Below are 15,056 nucleotides of genomic sequence, written 5' to 3'. Positions count from 1 at the left end.
CTTCCATTTGAGCACTTAGAAGTATCTTCCCTATTTCTTGGTGCTGCTCAGTGCCATTTTTTGTTTTTTCATTTTTCTTGACTTTTATCTACTTCTAGTCCAGTTTTCCAGATCTTTCGATTTCCATGTCAGTTGTATATAAAATCTTGGCTGGCAGTTGCAAGTAGTTCATGTGTTTTAGAATTTAAAATGAATAAAATTTCACTGGTCAAGATGAGGTGTAGCTTCTCATAGTTTGTGCAGAGTCTAAGTTGTTTTCTAGAACATTACATACCTTCACAATTTTACAGTAACTTTCATCAAGAAAACTAATGCAGTAAACCAGCATTTGTTGTTGTTTTGACCAAATGTGCTTTGAGGTCTGGCATATCTTTGATTATTGTTTTAAATATGGAACAATAGGCCTGGTACTTGAAAGTACAGCCATCTTTTTGCTTATGTTGTAGAAAAAGTTGTTAAAACTGCCAAGAAAGTTAAGTTTGGAAAGACTTTTTATTAGTAAAAATTTTTCATAAGATTGTTTTTACTATTCCCAGCCTAGAAATAATACAAACCAGATTGATTTGGAAGGAGTTGTAATACAGGAATTGTGATATAATTCAGTCTGCCATTGTAGAGACTACAAACGTAAGCAAAGAGATCTGAAAATTCGAACTGGAAGTAGATAAGAGTCAAGGAAAAACAAAACAAAACAAAACTGACCATTGAATAATACAGACAACACTTTCTAAGTGCCCAAGTGGAGAAAAATCTATCTCACAAATCACTAGGATCTTATTGTTATAACCTGCCATAAACATTTCTTTGTTAAAAAAATATCCCTCCCATCTCTCTAGCACATACTCATCCCCCTTATCACATACACCCCCTACATCTTTTCCTATTTCACTCACACATGCACACAAACCCCTACCTCTTTTCCTCTCTATTTCCCATCTAGCCATAACTTAGAGTTTCTAGGGTGGTGTTTTTCAAACTGTGGGTCACAGCCCATTAGTAGATCATGAATTAACTTGACCAGCATTTGTTTTCTAAATGTAGTATATTCAAACAGAAAGTATCAAAATGTACTGCATACTAAGGGAAAGTATGTAATGAATTTACTTCAGTCATTTATCTCATGTATTTGTATGTGATTTCAATATAAAATGTATTTCTTATTGTGGATTGTTCTTTTAGAAAAGCTTAAAAGCCACTGTTCTAGAGTGTTTCATCTATTTGTGTCTTGAACCTAATGTTCTTTAAACATATATGTTGGATGGTTACTACATAAATATTCGGGTAAGAGTTTTAAAACTAGAATTTTGTTAATGTTGATATCTTGTTTCTAATCTGCATGGCCAGAGGAAAATCCGTAGTGTTGACAGTAAATCTTATAACATTACTTTAAAAAAAAATCTGTTTCTACATTGTTTTCCAGTCAAAGCACACTGTTGAAAGACTAATTTTTTTCACTTAATGGAGTTTATGTTGGTTTGCACTGGTTATATGGCTCTGAAGTACTAGAAAGTATGGCTGTATATATGTATGAGGTATTAAAAGTAGGGTTGGTTGATTTTAAAGAGGAGGAGCCCTGGAACTGAGTTGTTTCACATATCACCTGGAAGCATAAATATTTATACTTACATTAGTTGTTAAGAGAAACTAGAATCTACCACTTACTTCCCTTAAAACATTCCTCCTTAGGAGGCAGTACAGCAAAGATATTGACTTCCATATGTGTGTGTGTATGTGTGTATAAAACCTTTCCAACCAATCGTTGGCATTTGAAAAGAAAATTATTTAATACCCCTGGGTCTGGGTTGTGATGTAGACCTTGGGCACTTTATAGATAACAGATCAGATTTAAATCCTTGGTCCACCACTTGCTGGCTCTTTGACCTGGGACAAGTACTTCTCAGTAGCTTTATCTCCTCACCTGTAAAATGGAGATAATGACACCGACCTTATAGGATTATGAGGAATAACTGAGCTAATGTAGGTGAAGTCCCTGGCTGTAGTAAGAGCTCAGTAACTGATAGTAGTTTTTAAAGTAAGGAATAACTAACTATTGCAAACTAAGCTATCTCAAGGTTCCTTATCTGCCTTATTATGGGACTAGATCAGAAGTGAACAGTGGGATAGATCACAGGAAAATCTGTAGGGTCTTTTGAGATAGCCCTTTTATTTTACAATTGATCACAGCTCCTTTATGATGTAATTGCCCATTTACCTTGTATTCCTCTCTCAACTGCAAACATAGGGAAGACCTGTGTTTTATCTGCTGTTGTATCCCAACATAGTAGGACCTTGGCATATAGTGGATTCAGACTCTTGGTGAGTGAATGTCCCATGACCATCCTAAGGTCACACAACAGTTGGTGGCAATGTAAAGACCTGAGTCCTGGTCTCCTCAGTCCAGTACTCTGTACCTTTATGCTTTGAAAGAATTGCATAGAAGGAAATCTCTAGAATATAATAAAAGTTTTTTAGTCTAATAATCAGCTAAAGACCCTAGTACATCTTAACTATATTCAACTAAGTGAAAATATCTCATAGAAAACGATCATATTTAAACTGATCTGACTACAGCAAGATTTTTTAAATTTCCATTACAAAGCCAACAGTTGACTTAATTATTACCATTTGCTATGTCTCCTGACTTACTTAGAAAGACTAGTACTGAAATCTGAATGATATCCATTAAATGCTTTTTTATAGTATTTTATTTTGTCTCCCAGGGGTTTAATATTTTAGCTCTCCTTAAATTGAGCAGATTTTAAGTTCCAAAGCTGCTCTAAACCAGTCATCATGAGTATTTTGCAGTAACCAGTCAATGCTAACAGGATCTACGAATTTTTATTCAAATGCAATTTAGTTGTATTGACTGAACTGTTTTAAAATACATTCTGGTACAGAAACTATCTAAAACTAACTACAATTTCAGCTTTTCCCTGCTACAGAAGGTCACATTTTTATGTAAAGTAGAAACTAGCAATCTGCCTTTTTCCATTATTGTGGAGTGGCCTTTTTTTTTAAACTAAACTTTTTTATTTTGAGAGAATTGTTAATTTACATATAATAATAGTTAATACAGAGAGATCCTGTTACCCTTCACTCCCTGCCCCCACTGTAACATCTTGTAAAACTAAATAGTATAACATCACAGTCAGGATATTGACATTGACATAATCCATTGGTCCTAATTCCATTTTTCCCCATTTGACTTGTAGTCTCATGCATGTGTTTGTGTTCTGGGTAGTTTCATCACATGTGGGTGTCCTTGTGTCCACCACCACCACAGTCAAGATACAGAACAGTTCTATCACTACAAGGATCCCTCCGGTTGTCCTTTTAGAGGCATACCCACCTCCTCCCCACTCTCCCTCACAAGCATATCCCTCCTCCATTCCTGGCAACTACTAATCTGTTCCCCACTCTTTAATTTTGTCATTGGAAGAATATCATATAAGTGGAATCATGCTCTATATATCCTTCTGGGATTGGCCTTTTTACTCAGCATAATTCACTGGAGATTTACTCAGGCTATCATGTAGAACAGTGATTCATTCCTTCTCATTGTATTTATAATGTTCCATAGTATGGATATACCATTTTGTTTAACCATTCACCTGTCGGGAAATCAAGATTGTTTCCAGTCTTTGTTACATACAAACAAAGCTACTATAACCATTTGTATATAGGTTTTTGTGTGAACATGTTTTCCCTTTACTGGGCTAAATGACCAGGAGTGCAATTGCTGGGTCCTGTAGTGGTTGCATATTTAGTTTTTTAATTTTTAAGAAAATGCCAAACTGTTTGCCTGTGGCCGTACCATTTTGTATTCCCACTAGCAATTGTGAGGGATCCAGTTTCTCTGCATCTTTGCCAGCATTTGAGGTTGTCACTGCTTTTTGTTTTAGCATTCTGTTACTTGTGTACCAATACCTTGTGATTTTCATTTGCATTGCCTTAATGACTAATAATTTTAAACGTCTTTTCACATGCTTATTTATCGTGTGTGTGTCCTCTTCAGTGAAATGTCTATTCATGTCTTTTCCCATTTCCTAATTGAATTGGGGTTTTTGTTTGTTTTTAACTATTATGTTTTGAGAATTTGTTATGTTATACATACTAGTCCTTTCCTGTATGTTTGGTTTGCAGATATTTTCACATGGTCTATAGCTTGTCTTTCCTTCCTCTTAAGAGGGTATTTTCAGGCAAATATTTTGAATTTTGGTGAAGTCCAGTATGTTAGTTTTCCTTTTATAGATCATGTTTTGGTGTCAAATTAAGAACTCTTGGCCTGGCTCTAAATCCTGAAGATTTCCTCCTGTTGTTTTCTAAAAGTTTTATAGTTTTATAATTAAGTCTGTGATGCATTTTGAGTTAATCTTTTTATTGTGGGGTAAAGACATAAAATGTACCACTTTAGGCATTTTAAAGTGTACATTCAGTGGCATTCAGTATATTCCCAGTGATGTTCAGCCATCACCACTCTCTAGATTCAGAACCTTTTCATCACCCCAGACAGAAACCCAGTACCCATTAAGCAGTCATTCCTTATCTTTCTTCCCCTAGCCCCTGAAAACAGCTTGTCTGCTTTCTGTCTCGTTGGATTTGCCTAGTCTGGTTATTTCCTATGAATAGAATCATATAATAGGTGGCCTTTTTGTGTCTGATTTCTTTTTTCAGCATCATGTTTCTAAGGTTCATCCATGTTGTATATGTATCAGTACTTCATTCCTTTTATGGCTGAATAATATTCCATTATGTGGATATACAACATTTGTGTACCCATTCATCAGTTGATGGACATTTGGGTTGTTTCTACCTTTTGGCTATTGTGAATAGTGCAGCTATGAGCTTTTCATGTACAAGTTTTTTGAATATACATTTTTAGTTCTTTTGTGTGTATACCTCGGAGTGAATTAGTTTCAGTTAAATTATGAGACTTAGGTCAAGTTTGTCTCTTTTTCTTTTTGCCTCTGGATGTACAATTGCTTCAGCACCATTTTTTGGAAAGGCTATCCTGGAAAGGCCATTTTAAAGAATACTGTCAAGCGTTTGGAGAATCACTAGAATGTTTATAGTGTATATATATATATATATATATATAGTAGTTTTGAAGAAAACAAAAGAATTTGTAATTGAGCATTATATTAAGTTATTTTAATTTTATATAAATTTATTATTATTGTATATTCTTTATTTTACTAAAGTTTAGGCTTGGATCTTCCTAGTGTAGATAAAGCAATTGTATGTTCTGTGAAAGAAACATGGAGGCGATGATGGAATGATAAACAAGTGGGCTATAAGGAGTTTTATCCTATGGATGAAGGGAAGCCATTTAAGATTTTAAGAAAGAGAAAGATGTGATCAGATCAAACATGGAATTTAAGAACAATCACTGTTGTTAGGATGGAATATATATTCTTGTCAGGAAACACTGGATGTAAAGTTGTAGTAAGGTTTTCACACCTGTTGTAAATGAACTCACATCTATTTCCTGTGATACTCTGACTCTTAATCTTGGAAAACAATATGAGAAAAATAAATTTCAGATTAATAAAACTGGGACCACTTTACCTGTGCTTCTTATGAGTTGTTGAAATTTTTGTTAAATTTATTCAAGCATAGGAATTTTAAAGTGTACAATTCAGTGGCATTAAGTTTAGGAACCTAAAATGTTAGTCCTGAAACTAGCTTGAAGTGAGGTTGTTTATTTAAAGAGGTCTATTTAGCTCCTAGCATTAGGGACCTACTTAGTATTGCTCATTTCCTTAGACTGCATTTTTTCCCAGCTCCCAGAAAAGAATAGACATGTTTTAACATCAGTAGGTGACATAGGCTTGATTTCCTCATATTAAAACAGTTGAACTTCATTACAAAATACCATGATGAAACCTCTGGGTAAATTTTTAGTGGAGAACAGTATGTACACTAAGAAATAATGAATACTAATATATTTTTAACATGTCGCTTTGAAAACTCAATTTTTTAGACACCTGACGTGGTACAACTTGATGAGAAACGGTAGCAAATAACTTTTGCTTAGCCTTTTAGGTCTGTTAGTAAGCATGCAACACCTCCTAAACAAGCATGAAATTCACCCATTTCTTTAAAACTCATGTAACTTTTTACTATAAGAATAATTTATTAAAATGCTTTAAGTTACCAGTAGGACTAATCAAATTTTTTATTCAAAATCTTTAAGCAACATTGATCCTACAGATGTGTTATGTTTATTCCGCTACTAACTGTATTCCATTTTCCAGGGTATGTACCCTCCTTAGTGTGAGAAAATGTTGTGTCTTCTGGTAAGCTTCCCCTTGTGGCAGGTAAAATCCTTTTCACTGTGTTTAGCAATCTCTGAACTGACTAGGAGGTTACAGAGGATTTGCTTCAACATTCCATCCATATCTCTAGTGTAAGGCCCGGTGGTATAGTAGGTGCTCAATAAATAGTTTTTGAAGGAAGGAAGGAGGACCTCTGATATATAGTATATCAATATATATTATATAAAATAACAGCAAGTTACTTTACTGTGAGTGCTCTGCAGAGGGACTCATTTTATCATTTCAGACTAATTTGGAGATTTTTCTCTAAGCATAGAAATCACTTATTTTTATAATGTCTAAGCAAATTTATTAGATTGAGTAAAAAGTCTTTAGTATTTTCTCTTTAGTAGTATAATCTTCCAGGAAGGTTTTCAGTAATAGGTATCCTTTGAGTAACTATGCATGCTTATCTAATTCAGTTTGCTTCTCTCATGTTTTTTCCAGCTTTATTGAGATATAATTGATATAACATTGTATACATTTAAGGTGTACAGTGTGATGATTTGATACATGTATATATTGTGAAAGTTATCACATCCTTTACCTCAATTGCCATTTTGCTGTTGCTGTTATGGTGAGAATGTTAAAGCTGTTTTCATACCAGCTTTCATGCATATGATACAATATTGTTAAATATAGTCACTATGTAGTACCTTAGATCCAGGAACTTACTCATCTTATAACTGGAAGTTTGCACTCTTTGACCAACATCTCCCTTATCCCCTCAGTCTCTGGTAACTACCATTCTATTCTTTGTTTCTATGAATTTGATGTTTTTAGATTCTACATTTAAGTGAGATCATACAGTATTTTATTTTCTCTGACTTACTTCACTGAAAGGTTTCAAGGTCCATGCATGTCACAAATAGCAGAATTTCCTTGTTTTTTAAAGCTAATATATTCCATTGTATATGCTATATTTAATAAATAAGTTATATAGATATTAATATATATCTAATATATGTATACTGTGTTTTTTAATCCATTCATCTGGTGATGGGTATTTAGGTTGTTTCTGTTTTCTTGGCTATTTTGAATAATGCTGCAAGCTTCTCTCATATTTTTCTGAATTCTGTTTATGTTCAGATAATCTCATGGATCCTAAGTTTTTTCAAAGCTTAAAATAACAGTTCAATCTGAAGTCATTGGTGTGCAAAATTACAAGTAGTGCTTATGATTGGCCTAACAGTTATTGTTCAGCATCTGTATATAGAAAAACACTTAAACGACAAGCTACTGTTCTTATTTTTTATTCTGTATCTTTAATATAAATTCCCAACTCTTACTTCAAGTACATAAAACTTGGAAATTTTTTGCATGAAAAAGCTAAGTTAACTAATGAGCTTCTGAAGTTTTAGAAGGTGAGAGTATTTTGAGTCCTTTCTTTCTGTTTTTTTAATTAAGGTACCATTGACATACAATCTTACGAAGGTTTCACATGAGCAACATTGTGGTTTCAACATTCACCCATGTTATCAAGTCACCCCCACCCCACTGCAGTCACTATCTATCTGTATAGTAAGATGCTAGAGTCATTCCTTCTCTTCTATCTTGAATCATTTCTAATCTTACTTCCTTTTTTTGGTTTTATTTCCTCATTTTTGACAGCTTGTATAAGCTTTAATTGTTAAATATTTAGAACAGAATGTAGACTAGAAGTCTTAAAATTTTGTAGGGCTTTTATGTTTTGTGATATATGAAATAGTAGGTGTCATTGTAAAGTGAACTAGGAGACAGCAACTGTGACTTTGAATATTGCCTAATGTGCCTGATACTATACTTAAAAAGACATAAGCAGTATGATATTTGGCAGGATGTTTAATACACTAAATCTCCAGATTATCAAACCTCTATCTCATTGTGTAGTTGCAAAGATAAGTATAAGATAGAAAGGTGAAAGAGCATGAAGTGTTTTATATATATATATAATTATATATATTTATAATTGTGTGTATATATATTATATTTCTTATATAAATATATATTTTATATATTTTTTAAATTATATATATATATAATATGTTCCTTTATTACTAAAGTGGATGGTTAAATGTATCTTCTTTTACCTTACTCGTATAAAAAGAAATTCATCATAAAGAGTTCTTCACACTATAAGCTTGCATAAGTTTTTTCATAAGCTTTTCTAAACCAATGCGGGGAACAATGAAATGAATGTACCACCATAGTTCTTTACTTTTTTGCTGTGTTTTCTTAAAATTATTTTTAAAAGACCAGCAAATTCAGTTAGACTTAAGTTTATTATCTAACTATTCTTTCATTAGGCTAAATAGTGCTTTTGTGATTGAGGAATAGGTAAAATCCAGTTGAAGGCAGTATTTGAGAACTGTCTTTTTAAAAATGACTTAAGAAACCAGTGGTGGCCTACTGTGGTAACGAATTGATTTCTTTGTTAAGTGATGTCCCAATTAATTGAGTACCCACTTAGTGTGTACTTGGCATTAAAAGTCAACTCAGTATTTACTAATATATGTTATTTTGCTTTGCTTTTTTGTTTAACTTTAATTCTCCTTGAACATCCTATCTACTAGCAGTAAACTGTTTTAAGGAATTCAAATCTCTAAGAAGAAAGTGGTCTTTGCCTTTTTTCTTATTATAAACAGCTTCTAAGAAAAGTAGATTCCAAAGACTGTTAGACCTCTTGACTTCTGATATCCCAGCTAGATATGAAAAAAGAAAGGTTTCTTACAGTTGGTGCTCTGTGCACCACATTTTTGAATAATAGCAAGATGATAAATACCACAGGTTGGTAAGCTAAGCTAATAAAAAGCAAAACCTAATATTTGAAGAATGTAATATGGCCAAGGTCACCCCATTAGTAGTGGATGTTGTATAAAAAAGAAAAAAAACTGGTCATTTATCCTGTGAAGGACATATTTAGCAATCACATATTCATTCTTTAGTTGAGTGAAGAATTCATTCTTTCAATTTTTAAATGAATTAGGATGTGGAAGACTCAGTAATATAAAAGCTCATTTTTTACATTTCCTTCATGATTAGTTGCTTTCTAGGCACAAAATCAGAATTCTGTGAAAGTGATATGTTATCAAGTGTTTTAAGCCATATTTCATGAGTGTTTTTGTATAGTACGCTAAAAATTTAGGTACCTTATAAAATGTTGTGTATGAGATTGATGTTGGCAAGTAGGAGAAAACAGAGTTTTAACAAACTCTGTTTTGTTTTGACAAAATTTTTTTTAACAGTGAGTTTACATTTCCAGGACCAGAATTAATGCAAGAGTTTTTAATGTCTTATAATTAATTTACTTAGGCTACACTGGGTCAAGGCAGCTTTAGAGAGTAATTCTGTCAGAGAAGACTAGTATATTAGAGACAAATACAGTGACCCACTAGTCGTTACTAACATGTTTGAAAGATCAGAGACCCAAAGTCTCTGGTCTTATTCAGGGATTCAGATCTCTGAGAAGAAAGTGGTCTTTGCCTTTTTCCTCCTGGATCTGTCTAGGAAAGTGTCCTGTTGGAACACTGAGCTGTGAAGAATCTACAGAGTTGCAAGTCTACAGACTTTGTTTTCTCTGTAATGGAAAAAGAATATTTCAATATTTTTCATCTATGTTGAACAAGTTGCATTTGAATGTAGAGAAAATTGTGTTAAGCAAAACCAACTTTACAATTTGTTTTTTCCTTTTCTTCTTCCTTGTTGCAGTTTTACATGTTCTGTACTCAGTTCAAAAGGACAACTAGGGAGTTAACAACCATTTGATCAATAAATATGAGAGATGCCCTCTCAAAAAAAAAAAAGAACAACTAGGGGAAAAGATGTACTAATCAGTGTTCTCCCTTTCTCTGCATTGAGGTTTATGCCACTCTACTTCCTCTAAGGTTGGAGGAGGCATTCCTTTAGCTGGCAGTGACTGTGACTGGCCGCTCGGTCAGTGCTGCTCTGAGAGCCACTCATGATCCCCTGCCAGTCTACAGACTGTCTACTCTCAGTCTGTGATAAGCACAGAATATCATATTAAATGTTGAGAAACTTCTTGCAGTTTGACATTGTCCTGATATCTAAGTGCATGATTTTGTGTTTGATAAAAGTATTGATTCACAGCAAATTGGAGAAGGTCCTTCACCATAGACAGTTTGAAAAGCACCAAACTAGACAACCACTAACTTCTAACGCAGCGATTACAGGCTGGGGCAAGGGGGAATGTTAAGTGACTGTCCTGTTGATCCAGCTGTATGTGGTTAGGTACCCAGCTGTGGCAAAGCCCAAATGAATCCATTTCCCCAGCATAAAGTCCAGGATCATCCTAAATTATCAGTGATAATCATGCTAATTCAGTCAGTCAGCCATTCGTGTAGTTTCTAAATACCTTTTTACTGTTTCTTACTTGGATTTGAAGCACTATCTGCTAAATGTTATGTAACAACCTTACTAATTTCTGCATTTTCCCTGGGAAGTCATTGAATCATTTGAAAACCTTGAAGCTGTATTTCTCTTCTATGTTAGTAAATCACACTCTGGTATAAAAAAACAGTGTTTATTAGACATGGCTATAAAGTTTGGTCTAACATAAATGGATAAGTAAGAGCAAGAGAAGCTCTACTGACAGTACTAATTGTGAAACTTTCTTAGATACGGCATTTTCCTTTGGGATATTTCAGTCATTGCTCCTTTTAAAATTTCAGTTAGCAATTGATGACATAATTGAACCACAAGTTTCTGTTAGCTCTGAAAATATTAATTTTCAATTTAGCATTATAATCTAAGATATTTTGACCTTAATAATACATTGTTCTAATATTTTTTGAGGCGTTACTTTTTAAAGAAAGTTGCCACTATTACTCTAGAGCAAAAAAAAAGTTTGGCTCGTCCTATATAAAATTTGAAGTTGTTAATGAATTTATCACAAATGTCCTTCATTTTATTTTTTAATGTAGATACCAAGGGGAATCGGCAGACTTGAAGCATGAGTTCAGATGCCAGTCAACCCGTGATCACCACTCCTCCTCCTCCCAGCATGCCTCACAAAGAGAGGTATTTTGACCGCATCAATGAAAATGACCCAGAGTACATTAGGGAGAGGAACATGTCTCCTGATCTCCGACAAGACTTCAATATGATGGAGCAGAGGAAACGTGTTACTCAGATCTTGCAAAGTCCTGTGAGTTGAAATAACTAGAAGGCTATAATTTTTCTTCCTCTTTGATAAGGTAGGAGGTATCTTAAACTACTCTCAGGTTAGAAGAGGGGTGGAGAAAGAGTAACTACTTGCCCCCCATTTTTCAGTGGCAAAATGAACACATAATCTATATATTTAATTTGCAGACCTCTAGTAACATGCTAGCATTTTCTTGGTGGTATAAGTTTTGCTTGTGTCATTTCTGAGTATCATGCTTTATTAAAGGAGGACAAAAGCTGCTACAAAGCTCAAGGACACCCAGTTCAGACTGAATATCTGTAAAGAAAGAAAGGCATGGCTGAAGTGTTAGGAAGTGAGTTGGGTATATCCCCTGCACATATTTTCTTCCTTTGGGTACCTTGACATTTAGAGTAGCATGGGAGGACTGAAGGTTTTGAGGACGCCTATGTTTTGGCAGCCTGATGTTACATACACCTAATGCAGGCCCCCACACGTGCATACACATCGAATTAAAAGTGGTTTATAAACTCAGCCCACGCTGAAAATTCTGTCCGCACAGTAATATCCAGACTTTGTAAATTGTATTCAAGTTATTAGTTTTCTTACAAACCCTTAGTGGAATGCAAAGGTCACATGATGTAAATGATGGAAAATAAGAGAATGGCTTGATTTAAGATTTAAAATGAATTTGTAACTTAATGCATACTGAAGATCATGGGCTCCTTAAGGCAGAGATCAGCACACACAGACACATGATGCCCAGGTTGGGGTTATATCAGGTTTCCAATTTAGGTACTAAAATAAGCACCAAGGCATGAGCTGCCTGAGGTAGCCTTAGTAAATCATTTTTGTGCCCTTGTGAATTTAATCACAGAGGTTGAATCCAAAGCCAAAGGAGAATTCCACTCGGAGTAATTCTCCTATACCAGTGACCTAGATAAAAGTAAGCACAAGTTATAAAAGCAGTGCAGGCTTTAAGGAATTTAAGTGTATCTTAAATTTAAAGCTACATTTAAATAAACCCTTAAACCCTTTCCCAGTGGAATGGAACCAGAGAATTCATCATGAGGGAGTAAATGTTCAGTGCCTTCTTTTATACAAACCTGAATTTCTATGTTTATAAATGTTTGACAGGTACATTTATTATTTGGATCAAAACAGATATATTTCCTCCTTAAAGAAATCTCACTTTTAAGACCTAACTTACTAGCTAAATGACTGCAGTAACATGTAGTAAAAAGTAACTGAAAGAATAAGGTGAAGTTCAGGTTTCTTTCAAGGATGTTAAATATTGAGATTTCTTTGGGAAGTGCTCCAGGGACCATTCAATTCTAACTGTAAAGTTTAAAATAAAAAAGTACTAAGCTACATTTCCATGTCAGGGTTTTATTTAATAATTTCCCCACTAAACTAAAGACAGTATAACTGAATAGATTATCTAATTTTGTTTATACCTCTGTATATCCATTTTTAAATCAACTTTGAAGTATCAATTTTATTTATGCTTCAGGGAACTTAATAAAATAATGGGAAAGGGCAGACATAGGTTGTTATTTCTATATTCATGTAGTGAGATTGATCATTTTTAGCCCAGTGAGGAACAAAGATGAAATGGGTTTTGTTTTTGTTTTTTGGCAAAAAAAAATCACTAGATTTTTGCTAGTGAATTTAAAATCTTGTTTTCAGAAGACTTGGAAAAATATATAATTTTGTCTTCCTGCCATGTTTTAGGACAGTGATTTTCAAATTTCTTTTAATACAGTGGAGGAATTTTATGCACCAAAGGAACTGATGTGTGGTGGCCTATATTAGTTTTTTATTGCCAACTAACAATCTCTCCAAATTTAACAGCTTAAAACAATAAGCTTTTATTATCTCATTGTTAATGTGGGTCAGGAATTCAGGACCAGCTTCACTGAATGGTCAGAACATCAGCCAGGGCTGCTGTCATCTGAAGGCTTGAATTGGCTGGAGGTTTTTGGTCTTAAGATAGGTCACTCACATGGCTCTTGGCAAAAGGCCACATTTCCTTGCCACATGGATCTTTATCTGAGGCTGTTTGAATGATCTCCCTGAGGGCAAGTATCTGAGAAAAAACAAAGAGGAGCCTACAGTGCTTCTTATGACCTTATCTCAGACATTAAACACCATCACTTCCACCATACTTATTTAGAGGTGAGTCACTAAATTCAGCTGTACTTAAAAGGGGAGAGGAATTAAACTCTTATCTTTTGCGATGAGGATTGTCCATTGTCTGATCACAATTTATTTACCTTTCTCCACATGCAAAATATACTCACCTTGTCCTATCACCCCTGCAAAAGTCTCATCCCATTACAAATTAGCCTGCATCCAGAAATTTATCTAAATCTCATCCAGGTACAGATTATGCTTCTCAGGTGTAATTGCTTAAGTTCAGCTCCTCTCAATCCATGGATCTGAGAACTAAAGAGACAAATTCATCTGTCCTCCCATACACACCCAGTGGTCAGGCAGGCTATAACTGCTATAGACATTCCTGTTCAGAAAGGGGAAAAATTAGGGGTACAATGAAGTAATTGGTCTGTACCAATTCTGAAATCCATCTGGGCAAATGTTTGGAAGTTCCCGTGATGAGTTCCTGTCATAAGTCCTTCTGCTTACTAGTAGGGAAAATGGAAGTTCCTATGGCCAGGATCCTCACCTGACCCTAATCTATTTGCCCTCTGAGCAGATGCAGTGATTTAATAATTGGCCTACTGTAGAGGTGCACACTTACACACTGTTGTGTTGCTATATAAAGAACTCCACCCAGTGCTCTATGCAGCTGGAGGAGGCAAAAGCAGACACAGATAGTGGACTTGCTGGATGCAGATGTGATTCTAGCACTCAACCTGCCATCATGAAAATAAAGCTTGGTGTAAGACCTTTTACCTCCAATGTTCCGTTGTCATTATTCAGTCTCACCGAATCCAGAGTGAACTTGCCTGAAGCTGGAACCTCTGGCCAGACACTAGCAGTATTCCCCTAGCTCTTGGCTCTGCCCTCTGGGCTTTTCCACCTTTGGAATCATTCTGCCTTTTCCTTGAGTAGCCTGTGTTTGCAACTGTGTTTTTCTCAGCTTGCTTCCTTTATGTAGAGGTTTTCGGAGATCAAAGGCCTATTTTCTTTTTGTACTGTGTTTGTTCCTCTAAGCCCAAACTTGGAGTGTTTCTGCCAAAATAATTCTCATAAAACTTTTGAAGGTCTCCTACAAATTTTGAGTTCATTCTGTGAGATAAAACCTGTAACCAATAAATAACAGAATCAAAGATATTTTTAATTCATGTTTGTAAGAAACAAATTTGTAAACCTTCTGTTTAAAATGCTGAGTTTAAATATTGCTTCTCTCTCACGTACCAACTTTACATTTCCCTATTTGGCCCCAGAAGATGACTGGTTAGCCAGAGATGGGTAAGATTCCTCAAGGGAGGAACAACCTAAGACAGGCACAGTCGCAGGGGGGCCATAGGTGAGAAATTGGGGATCAACAGAGGTGAGGCCTAGAACCTCACCCCCCCCCCTGTTTTGAGAGAAATCTTCTGCATTCGTGGATGTTTTGTTGCCCTTGTCTAGCTTGGATTAACTCATAGTCTATA

At 34.8% G+C, this 15,056-nt stretch overlaps 1 protein-coding gene across 12 annotated transcripts in view; it reads left to right on the top strand.

The window, feature by feature from the left end:
• The window catches only part of ADD3 (adducin 3), a 164,276-nt gene that overhangs the window by 121,627 nt on the left and 27,593 nt on the right, over window positions 1-15,056 (top strand). For 10 of the 12 annotated variants that reach the window (XM_017677489.3, XM_073240445.1, XM_073240447.1 and 7 more), the window contains one exon: window positions 11,237-11,460. In XM_017677489.3, the coding sequence (XP_017532978.1) occupies window positions 11,266-11,460 (195 nt within the window). In that variant the 5' untranslated portion in view covers window positions 11,237-11,265. The remainder of the gene's footprint in view (window positions 1-11,236; window positions 11,461-15,056) is intronic. The other 2 variants (XM_017677508.3, XM_037001288.2) reach the window with 1 other exon arrangement.

This window comes from Manis javanica, chromosome 7, assembly GCF_040802235.1.
Source record: "Manis javanica isolate MJ-LG chromosome 7, MJ_LKY, whole genome shotgun sequence".
Taxonomy (NCBI): Eukaryota; Metazoa; Chordata; class Mammalia; order Pholidota; family Manidae; genus Manis; species Manis javanica.
The sequence above is the reverse complement of the archived record's forward strand: the minus strand, read 5'-3'. Positions and strand labels throughout refer to the sequence as shown.